The sequence below is a fragment of the Oncorhynchus mykiss genome, chromosome 1 (assembly GCF_013265735.2).
Source record: "Oncorhynchus mykiss isolate Arlee chromosome 1, USDA_OmykA_1.1, whole genome shotgun sequence".
Classification (NCBI taxonomy): domain Eukaryota; kingdom Metazoa; phylum Chordata; class Actinopteri; order Salmoniformes; family Salmonidae; genus Oncorhynchus; species Oncorhynchus mykiss.
Genome location: NC_048565.1, coordinates 715,670 through 727,500, shown reverse-complemented (window position 1 = coordinate 727,500; position 11,831 = coordinate 715,670). Strand labels below are relative to the sequence as shown.

General features: G+C 44.9%; 1 protein-coding gene across 3 annotated transcripts in view; it reads left to right on the top strand.

Annotated features, from left to right (window-relative positions):
• Positions 1-11,831, top strand: part of LOC110520928 (protein Jade-3-like) — a 34,266-nt gene that overhangs the window by 9,291 nt on the left and 13,144 nt on the right. The window contains exons 2-5 of one of the 3 annotated variants that reach the window (XM_036977554.1): positions 4,485-4,544; positions 5,329-5,411; positions 5,596-5,753; positions 5,861-6,051. In XM_036977554.1, the coding sequence (XP_036833449.1) occupies positions 4,496-4,544; positions 5,329-5,411; positions 5,596-5,753; positions 5,861-6,051 (481 nt within the window). In that variant the 5' untranslated portion in view covers positions 4,485-4,495. The other 2 variants (XM_036977642.1, XM_036977605.1) reach the window with 2 other exon arrangements.

Sequence of the window (11,831 nt, the reverse complement as noted above, 5' to 3'; positions counted from 1 at the left end):
TTGACGTTATCCACATTTTGTGACGTTACAGCCTGGATTTAAAATTTATTTGAATTTATTTGAATAGCTTTCTTTTGTGTCACTGGCCTACACACAATACCCCATAATGTCAAAGTGGAATTATGTTTTTAGAAATGATTACAAATTTAATGAAAAGCTGAAATGTCTTGAATCAATAAGCATTCAACTCCTTTTTGATATGTCAAGCCTAAATAAGTTTGAGGAAACATTTGCTTAATAATTTGCATGGACTCACTCTGTGTTTGTGTTTTAACATGGTTTTTGAAAGACTTCCTCATCTCTCTACCCTGCACATACAATTATCTGTAAGGTCCCTCAGTCCAGCAGTGAATTTCGAATCAATTTTTATTTGTCACATACAAGTAGTTTAGTAGATATTATTGTGGGTGTAGTGAAATGCTTGTGCTTCAAGCTCCGAAACTGCAGTAATATCTTAACAGTTTCACAACACATATCCCCCAAAACATGTACATCTAAGATAAACAAATATATATACATACACTACCGTTCAAAAGTTTAGGGTCACTTAGAAATGTCCTTGTTTTTGAAAGAGAAACATGTAAAAAAAAGTCAATTTTAAAATAACATCAAATTGATCAGAAATACAGTGTAGACATTGTTAATGTTGTAAATGACTATTGTAGCTGGAAACGGCAGATTTTTTATGGAATATCTACATAGGCGTACAGAGGCCCATTACCAGCAACCATCACTCCTGTGTTCCAATGACACGTTGTGTTAGCTAATCCAAGTTTATCATTTTGAAAGGCTAATTGATCATTAGAAAACCCTTTTGCAATTATGTTAGAACAGCTGAAAAATGTTGATTCTGATTAAAGAAGCAATACAACTGTCCTTCTTTAGACTAGTTGAGTATCTGGAGCATCAGCATTTGTGGGTTCGATTACAGGCTCAAAATGGCCAGAAACAAAGACCTTTCTTCTTCCTTGCTGAGCGACCTTTCAGGTTATGTCGATGTAGGACTCGTTTTACTGTGGATATAGATATTTTTGTGCCTGATTCCTCCAGCATCTTCACAGGGTCCTTTGTTGTTGGTCTGAGAATGATATGCATTTTTCGCACCAATGTACGTTCATCTCTAGGAGACCGAACGCGTCTCCTCCTGAGCGGTATGACGGCTGCGTGGTCCCATGGTGTTTATACTTGCGTACTATTGTTTGTACAGATGAACGTGGTACCTTCAGGAGTTTGGAAATTGCACCCAAGGAGGAACCAGACTTGGAGGTCTACAATTTTTTTTCTGATGTCTTGGCTGATTTCTTTTGATTTTCCCATGATGTCAAGCAAAGAAGCATGGAGTTTGAAGATAGGCCTTGAAATGCATCCACAGGTACACCTCCAATTGACTCAAATTATGTCAATTAGCCTATCAGAAGCGTCTAGAGCCATGACATAATTTTCTGGAATTTTCCAAACTGTTTAAATGCACAGTCAACTTAGTGTAAGTAAACTTCTGACCCGCTGGAATTGTGATACAGTGACTTATAAGTGAAATAATCTGTCTGTAAACAATTGTTGGAAAACTTACTTGTGTCATGCACACAGTTGATGTCCTAACCGACTTGCCAAAACTATAGTTTGTTAACAAGAGATTTGTGGAGTGGTTGAAACACTTAGGTTGGAGTCATTAAAACTAGTTTATGTAAACTTCCGACTTCAACTGTATATGAGTTGGGAGATGCACTATTTACAAACAATTAGTGATTAAGATACTCTAGTATAGAGTACAGTTTAAACATATGAGATGAGTAATGCAAGATATGGAGACAATATTGAAGTGGCCAGTGATTCCTAATCTATGTCTATAGGCAGCAGCCTCTGATGTGTTGGAGATGGCTGTTTAACAGTGGTGTAGTATAGAATGCAATACCGTATATACGTATGAAATGGGTGATGCAATATGTAAACACAATTTAAAAGTGACTAAGATACTGTAGAATAGTGTGGAATACATATGTTTATACATATGCGATCAGAAATGCAAGATACGGAAACATTATTAAAGTGACTAGTGATCCATTTATAAATGTGGCCAGTGATTCCTAATCTATGTCTGTAGGCAGCCGCCTCTGATGTGTTGGAGATGGCTGTTTAGCAGTCTGATGGCCTTGAGATAGAAGCTGTTTTTCAGTCTCTCGGTCCCTGCTTTGATGCACCTGTACTGACCTCGCCTTCTGGATGGAAGCGGGGTGAACAGGCAGTGGCTCGGGTGGTTGATGTCATTGATATTTTTGGCCTTCCTGTGACATCGGGTGGTGTAGGTGACCAGGAGGGCGGGAAGTTTGCCCCTGGTAATGTGTTGGCAGAACGCACCACCCTCTGGAGAGCCTTGCGGTTGCGGGCGGAGCAGTTGCCGTACCAGGCTGTGATCCAGCCCGACCGGATGCTCTCGATTGTGCATCTGGGAAAGTTAGCGTTTTAGGTTTTAAGCCAAATGTCTTCAGCCTCCTGAGGTTGAATAGGTGGTGTTGTGCCTTCTTCAACACACTGTCTTTGTGGGTGGACCATTTTAGTTTGTCTGTGATGTGCACGCCGAGGAACTTGAAGCTTTCCACCTTCTCCACTGCGGTCCTGTCGATGTAGATGGGGGGGTGCTCCCTCTGCTGTTTCCTGAAGTCCACAATCATCTCCTTTGTTTTGTTGACGTTGAGTGAGAGGTTATTTTCCTGCCCTCACATGCTCCCTGTAGGCTGTCTCATCGTTGTTGGTAATTAAGTCTACCACTGTTGTCGTATACAAACTTGATGATTGAGTTGGAGGCATACTTGGCCACGCAGTCATGGGTGAACAGGGAGTACAGGAGGGGGCTGAGCACGCACCCTTGTGGGGTCTCATTGTTGAGGATCAGCGAAGTGGAGGTGTTGTTTCCTACCTTCACCACCTGGGGGCGTCCCGTCAGGAAGTCCCAATTGCACAGGGCGGGTTCAGACCCAGGGACTCAAGCTTAATGATGAGCTTGGAGGGTACTATGGTGTTGAATGCTGAGCTATAGTCAATGAACAGCATTGTTACGTAGATGTGCCTCATGTCGAATGGGACAGAGCACTGTGCAGTGTGATGGCAATTGCATCGTCTGTGGATCTATTGGGGTGGTAAGCAAATTGAAGTGGGTGTCAGGTAAGGTGGAGGTGATATGATCCTTGACTAGTCTCTCAAAGCACTTCATGATGACAGAGTTATTAATTACACTTTGGACATCGAATGTTCCTGAGTGGCCTAGTTAGTTGACTTAAATCGGCTTGAAAATGGCGGTCTAGCAATGATCGACAAGCAACTTTACAGAGCTTGAGGAATGTAACGAATGTGCAAATATTGTACAATCCAGGTGTGCAAAGTTCTTAAACTTACCCAGAAACACTCTGCTGTATCACTGCCAAAGGGGATTCCAACATGGTGACTCGGGGTTGAATACTTCCCTAATCAAGATATATTTGTTTTTTTATTTTTAATATTTTAGTATTTTTCTTCCACTCTGACAGTGTTTTGTGTAGATCGTTGACGAAAAATTACACATTTAAATCCATTTTAATTCCACCTTGTAACAACAGAATGTGTTCAAAGTCGAGGGGTGTGACTACTTTCTGAAGGGACTGTATCTAATGCAGACATACGTTTTGTAGGCAAACGCCTCGATGACACCGACAGTCACTGCATTTTGGTACACCGGAAGTAAATACATTTCCAACGGAATGTTGCGTTTGTCCTGCAGAGTGTGTCCTGCAGAGTGTGTCCTGCAGAGTGTGTCCTGCAGAGTGTGTCCTGCAGAGTGTGTCCTGCAGAGTGTGTCCTGCAGAGTGTGTCCCGCAGAGTGTGTCCCGCAGAGTGTGTCCCGCAGAGTGTGTCCCGCAGCGTGTGTCCCGCAGCGTGTGTCCCGCAGAGTGTGTCCCGCAGAGTGTGTCCCGCAGAGTGTGTCCTGCAGAGTGTGTCCTGCAGAGTGTGTCCCGCAGCGTGTGTCCCGCAGCGTGTGTCCCGCAGCGTGTGTCCCGCAGCGTGTGTCCCGCAGCGTGTGTCCCGCAGCGTGTGTCCCGCAGCGTGTGTCCCGCAGCGTGTGTCCCGCAGCGTGTGTCCCGCAGCGTGTGTCCCGCAGCGTGTGTCCCGCAGCGTGTGTCCCGCAGCGTGTGTCCCGCAGAGGCAGTTGCAGTATGTTCTGTGTGGTGCCTACGTTGCATAAATCCAACCTATGCATCAAACTGTATGTGTAGACTTGACAGAAATAGAATCAGAAGGTGAATGTTGAACTTTTGTTGCACATATCCATTATGTTGGATTACATAATGAAGAAAGTTTGACTCCAGAATTTTACGCTGCGGATCTGATGGAGGCCTAATGCTCCCCTGAATGTTTCTAAGTTGACGCTAGTACAAAGGCCCCATTCTGAAAGCTATTCTGGCTCTTAGCTCTGTCATGTCTTCTACCTCTGATGTCTCCTCTTCTCCCTGTAGGATCCGTGAGGATGAAACGGCTCAGGTCTTCAAGCAGCAGTGACAGTTCTGACAATGAGAGTGAGTTCCAACTGTCTTTACATCATGACACGATGATACCCACGACAGTCATTCAGAATAACATGCTGTCTGTAAACAGAGAAAGGCTTTAAATGTTTTTTAACATGAACCGCTCTACCCCCTCTTCCTCTCGCTAAAGCCTTCCGCGTACTTTATGTCGGCGAGTTCGGAGTGAACTGAACCAGTCACATACTCCCGTAAAAGACCTTCGCTTGAAAAATGATTTTAAACTGCAATAGTACTAGTTGTCCATTTTGGGACGCCGTATACAAATTCTCAAAATAATCTGAATTAATCTAAGATATCTCAAGAAATCTGTCATTCATTTTGAAGTTGTTGCCGAGGAGCTCTTAGTCATCAGATGTTTGGTTCAGTATTTCTCAAGTGGAAGCGATTTAGTGTCTCGTTGAATGACCACCCACTTCATTGGAGAATCCCTCCTGTTAACCAATCACGAAGTGGTGTAGACTTTGGATACAGGCTGGGGGAAAAACTTTGCCGAAGACCAAATCGAATAAAAACATCACAATGTCATAATATTTGTTCCAGATGGGAAGAAGGCAAATGCCTTAAACCTCTCTACCCCCCCCTCCCTCTATCTCTCTCTGCCCCCCCTCCCTCCCTCTACCTCTCTAACCCTTCTACACCCTCCTCTACCTCTCTCTAACCCCCTCCCCTCTATCTTGTTCTAACACCTCTCTACCACCTCGTTCTACCTCTCTCTAACCCTTCTACACCCTCCTCTACCTCTCTCTAACCCCCCCCTCTACCTTGTACTCCCCAGGTCCTTCCACCTCCTTCTGCTCCTCTAACAAGTATGGAAGTAAACCTGGAACCCCCGCCTCCGTGCCCAAGAAACCAGCAGAGGTACGCCATGCTGCCGTTCCTGTCCTGCACACCTCACGTCAGCTTCCTGAGTGTTTTGTCCCAAATGGCACCCTATTCCCCACAGGGCTCTGGTCAAAAGTAGTGGACTATGTAGGGAATAGGTTATCAATTGGGACACAGACAATGTAATGTGTGTATTTGTGTCTCCTCTCCTCCTCTCTAGGTGTTCAGGAAAGACCTGATCAGTGCCATGAAGCTGCCAGACTCTCACCATGTCTCCCCTGAAGACTATTACCTGCTGGGGGACACCTGGAGACAGGAGTGGGAGAAGGGGGTGCAGGTGCCCGCCTTCCCTGAAACCATCCCACAGCCCTCCATCAGGTAATCACGCCTCCACTAGTCTCTGTACCTCAGGATGCTGATTTCTCAGGATGCTGAGTAATAGCCACTGCTAGCCTCTCATTGTGTCTGCGTGCATCTGTCTGTAGGAACATAGCGGAGAAGCCTAAGGAGGTGTTGTTCACCCTACAGAAGAGGTATATCCAGTGTTGGAGCCAGGCCTCGACAGAGACGGGTTACGTTAACATCAAGGAGCTGGCTGAGGCCATGTGCTCTTATGACCTGGATAACATGGACCTCTACTGGCTGCAGGCACTCAACGCTGAGCTGGAACACATGGGTAAGGAGTCAACGCTGAGCTGGAACACATGGGTAAGGACTCAACGCTGAGCTGGGACACATGGGTAAGGAGTCAACGCTGAGCTGGGACACATGGGTAAGGAGTCAACGCTGAACTGGGACACATGGGTAAGGACTCAACGCTGAGCTGGAACACATGGGTAAGGACTCAACGCTGAGCTGGAACACATGGGTAAGGACTCAACGCTGAGCTGGGACACATGGGTAAGGACTCAACGCTGAGCTGGAACACATGGGTAAGGAACACAACGCTGAGCTGGAACACATGGGTAAGGAACACAACGCTGAGCTGGGACACATGGGTAAGGAACACAACGCTGAGCTGGAACACATGGGTAAGGAACACAACGCTGAGCTGGAACACATGGGTAAGGAACACAACGCTGAGCTGGGACACATGGGTAAGGAACACAACGCTGAGCTGGAACACATGGGTAAGGAACACAACGCTGAGCTGGAACACATGGGTAAGGAACACAACGCTGAGCTGGGACACATGGGTAAGGAGCCAACGCTGAACTGGAACACATGGGTTAGGACTAGTGGTCGACCGATTATGATTTTTCAACGCCGATACCCATTATTGGAGGACAAAAAAAGCTGATACCGATTAATCGGACACTTTTAAAAATGTATTTGTAATAATGACAATTACAACAATACTGAATGAACTTATTTTAATTTAATATAATAAATCAATTTAGCCTCAAATAAATAATGAAACATGTTCAATTTGGTTTAAATAATGCAAAAACAAAGTGTTGGAGAAGAAAGTAAAAGTGCAATATGTGCCATGTAAGAAAGCTAACGTTTCAGTTCCTTGCTCAGAACATGAGAACATATGAAAGCTGGTGGTTCCTTTTAACATGAGTCTTCAATATTCCCAGGTAAGAAGTTTTAGGTTGTAGTTATTATAGGAATTATAGGACTATTTCTCTCTATACCATTTGTATTTCATTAACCTTTGACTATTGGATGTTCTTATAGGCACTTTAGTATTGCCAGTGTAACAGTATAGCTTCCGTCTCGCTCTTCCCTGGGCTCGATCCAGGAACACAACGACAACAGCCACCCTCGAAGCAGCGTTACCCATGCAGAGCAAGGGGAACAACTACTCCAAGTCTCAGAGCGAGTGACGTTTGAAACGCTATTAGCGCGCACCCCGCTAACTAGCTAGCCATTTCACATCACATCGTTACACCAGCCAAATATCGGGAGTTGATAGGCTTGAAGTCATAAACAGCAGAGCTGCTGGCAAAACACACGAAAGTGCTGTTTGAATGAATGCTTATGAGCCTTCTGGTGCCTACCATCGCTCAGTCAGACTGCTCTATCAAATCATAGACTTAGTTAAAACATAATAACACACAGAAATACAAGCCTTTGGTCATTAATATAGTCAAATCCGGAAACTATCATCTCGAAAACAAGACTTTTATTATTTTAGTGAAGTACGGAACCGTTCTGTATTTTATCTAACGGGTGGCATCCATCAGTCTAAATATTCCTGTTACATTGCTCAACCTTCAATGTATGTCATAATTACGTAAAATTCTGGCAAATTAGTTCGCAATGAGCCAGGCGGCCCAAACTGTTGCATATACCCTGACTCTGCGTGCAATGAACGCAAGAGAAGTGACACAATTTCACCTGGTTAATATTGCCTGCTAACCTGGATTTCTTTCAGCTAAATATGCAGGTTTAAAAATATATACTTCTGTGTATTGATTTTAAGAAAGGCATTGATGTTTGGTTAGGTACACATTGGAGCAACGATACGCACCGCATCGATTATATGCAACGCAGGACACGCCAGATCAACTAGTAATATCATTCACCATGTGTAGTTAACTAGTGATTATGATTAAGTTTAATGCTAGCTAGCAACTTACCTTGGCTTTTTACTGCATTTGCGTAACAGGCAGTCTCCTCGTGAGGCAGGTGGTTAGAGCATTGGACTAGTTAACCGTAAGGTTGCCAGATTGAATCCCAGAGCTGACAAAGTAAACATCTGTCGTTCTGCCCCTGAACAAGGCAGTTAACCCACCGTTCACAAGCCGTCATTGAAAATAAAAATGTGTTCTTAACTGAAGCTAAATCGGCAATTTTGGGACACATGGGTAATGGTGTGGGGGGGGGAGAAGAACATTAGCTAGGACACATGGGTAATGGGGGGGGGGGGGGAGAACATTAGCTAGGACACATGGGTAATGGGGGGGAGGGGGGTAGGGGAGAGGAACATTAGCTAGGGCACATGGGTAATGGGGGGGTAGAGAAGATTAACATTAGCTAGGACACATGGGTAATGGGGGGGTAGAGAAGAGGAACATTAGCTAGGACGTGTGTGTGTGTGTGGGCATTGTTTTAGCCTGTTTCTCTAAAGCCTCTCCTTGTTCTCTCAAATCATCATCACATTTCCTCACTTCTCTCTGATGTGTTGGTAAGGAAACTGGAGGCGACCAAGGATAGACTTTACACTATAATGACAAAGCAATAACAGGTCTTCTTGGGTATGACGCCACAAGCTTGGCACGCCTGTATTTGGAGAGTTTCTCCCTTTCTCAAGGTCTGTCAGGTTGGATGGGGAGCATCGCTGCACAGCTATTTTCAGGTCTCCAGAGATGTTAGATCGGGTTCAAGTCCGGGCTCTGGCTGGGCCACTCAAGGACATTCATAGACTTGCCCCGAAGCCACTCCTGCGTTGTCCTGTTGGAAGGTGAACCTTCGTCTCCCAGGCTGAGGTCCTGAGCTGGTTTTCTTCAAGGATCTCTCTGTACTTTGTTCTGTTCATCTTTCCCTTGATCCTGACTAGTATCCCAGTCCCTGCGGCTGAAAAACATCCCCACAGCATGATGCTGCCACCAGGCTTCACGGTAGGGATGGTGCCAGGTTTCCTCCAGACGTGACGCTTGGCTTTTAGGCCCAAATAATTCAATCTGGTTTCATCAGACCAGAGAATCTTGTTTCTCATGGTCTGAGAGTTCTTTAGGTGCCTTTTGACAAACTCCAAGTTTTTACTGAGGAGTGGCTTCCGTCTGACCACTCTACCATAAAGGCCTGATTGGTGGAGTGCTGCAGAGATTGTTGTTCTTCTGGAAGGTTCTCCCATCTCCACAGAGGAACTCTGGAGCAGTGTCTGTGACCGTCGGTTTCTTGGTCACCTCCCTGAGGACCTTCTCCCCCGTTTGCTCAGTTTGGCCGTCTCAGAGCTCTACGGACAATTCCTTAGACCTCACGGCTGGATTTTTGCTCTGACATGCACTGTCAACTGTTGGACCTTTTAAATAGACAGGTGTGTGCCTTTCCAAATGTTGTATTTTTATTTAACCTTTATTTAACTAGGCAAGTCAGTTAAGGACAAATTCTTATTTACAAATTTATTTACGCAACAGGCCTCCTGCGAGGGCTGGGATTAAAATAAATTAAATAAAAATATATGACAAACACACATCACGAGAAGAGAGACAACACTACATGAAGAGAGACCTAAGACGACAGCACAGCATGGTAGCAGCCCATGACGACAACATGGCAGCAACACTACATGGTAGCAACACAAAACAAGGTATAAACATTGGGCATAGACAACAGCAAGAAGGTAGAGACAACACATCATGCAAAGCAGCCACAACTGTGTGTCCATGATTGAGTATTTGAATGAAGAGATAAAACTGTCCAGTTTGAGTGTTTGTTGCAGCTCGTTCCAGTCACTAGCTGTAGCGAACTGAAAAGAGGAGCGACAGAGAACTATAGAGTGCAGTGATGTCCTATAAGGAACATTGGTGGCAAATCTGATGGCCGAATGGTAAAGAACATCTAGCCACTCGAGCACCCTTACCTGCCGATCTATACATTACGTCTCCGTAATCTAGCATGGGTAGGATAGTCATCGGAATTAGGGTTAGTTTGGCAGCTCGGGTGAAAGAGGAGCGATTACGATAGAGGAAACCGAGTCTAGATGTAATTTTAGCCTGCAGCTTTGATATGTGCTGAGAGACGGACAGTGCACCGTCTAGCCTTACTCCCAAGTACTTGTATGAGGTGACTACCTCAAGCTCTAAACCCTCAGAGGTAGTAATCACACAGGCGGGGAGAGGAGGAATTCTTCTTACTGAACCACATTACCTTTGTTTTGGAGGTGTTCAGGACAAGGTTAAGGGTAGAGAAAGCTTGATGGACACTAAGAAAGCTTTGTTGTAGAGCATTTAACACAAAATTCGGGGAGGGGCCAGCTGAGTATAAGACTGTATCATCTGCATATAAATGGATGAGAGAACTTCCTACTGCCTGAGCTATGTTGTTGAAGAAGAAGCTAGGGGCCTAGGATCGAGCCTTGGGGAACTCCCACTCTTTGAGAGAGGTAGTGAGCAAACCAGGCCAAAGACCCTCAGATACCAATACTCCTTAGTTGGCCCACAAGAATGGAATTGTCTACTGTATCAAAAGCTTTGGCCAAGTCAATAAAAATAGCAGCATGTCATTGCTTAGAATCAAGGGCAATGGTGACATCATTGAGGACCTTTAAGGTTGCAGTAACACATCCAGAACCTAAGCGGAAACCAGATTGCATACCCAAGAGAATACTATAGACATCAAGAAAGCCAGTCAGTTGATTATTGACAAGTTTCTCCAACACTTTTGATAAACAGGGCAAAATAGAAATAGGCCTATAACAGTTAGGATCAGCTTGATCTCCCCTTTTGAATAATGGACGAACCGTGGCTGCCTTCCAAGCAATGGGAACCTCCCCAGAAATGAGAGACAGGTTAAAAAGGACAGAGATAGGCTTGGTGATGATAGGGGCAGCAACCTTAAAGAAGAAAGGGTCTAAACCATCTGACCCAGATGTTTGTGGGTCAAGTTTCAGGAGCTCCTTTAGCACCTCGGACTCAGTGACTGCCTGCAGGGAGAAACTTTGTAGCGAGGCAGGGGGAAAAGGGGGAGGAGCATCAGGGATAGTTGCATTAGAATGGGTGGGAGATGAGGAAATGTTGGACAGGCAAGGAGGCATGGCTGAGTCAAATAGGAATCCTGACTTAATGAAGTGGTGATTAAAGAGCTCAGCCATGTGCTTCTTGTCAGTAACAACCACATCAACATTAAGGGACATGAGCAGCTGTGAGGTGGAGGGTTTATTCTCCAGGTCTTTAACCGTTTTCCAGAACTTCTTGGGGTTAGACCCACAGAGAGACAACTGCTCCTTAAAGTAACTGACTTTGGCCTTCCGGATAGCCTGAGTGCACTTTTCTAATTTGCCTGAACGAGAGCCAGTCAGCATGAGTATGCGTGTGCCAAGCCTTTCGCCAAATGCAATTCTTGAGGTGGAGTAACTCTGCCAGGTCACGGTCGAACCAGGGGCTGAACCTGTTTTTAATTCAAATTTTCTTTATGGGGGCGTTTGTTAACAATACCACTGAAAATATCAAAAAATAAGGTCCAAGCGTCTTCGACAGAGGGGATCACGCTGATTCTATACCATTTTACAGAGGCCAGGTCATGAAGGAAGGCTTAGTTAGTTTTTTACCAAGCGTCTATGACAAATCAGGACAGGTCATTTCACTGTGCTGCCCTTACGAACACAGGCTGTAAAACCGTGATCACCAAGGTCATTACAGAAAACACCAGACTGATACCTATCAGGATTATTTGTGAGGAAAATATCGAGGAAGTAGCCTTTTCTGGGTGTTTGGAGTCATACCTTGTGGGATTGGTGATAATCTGAGAAAGATTTAGGGAGTCCCATTGCTTTAGGACTTGGTA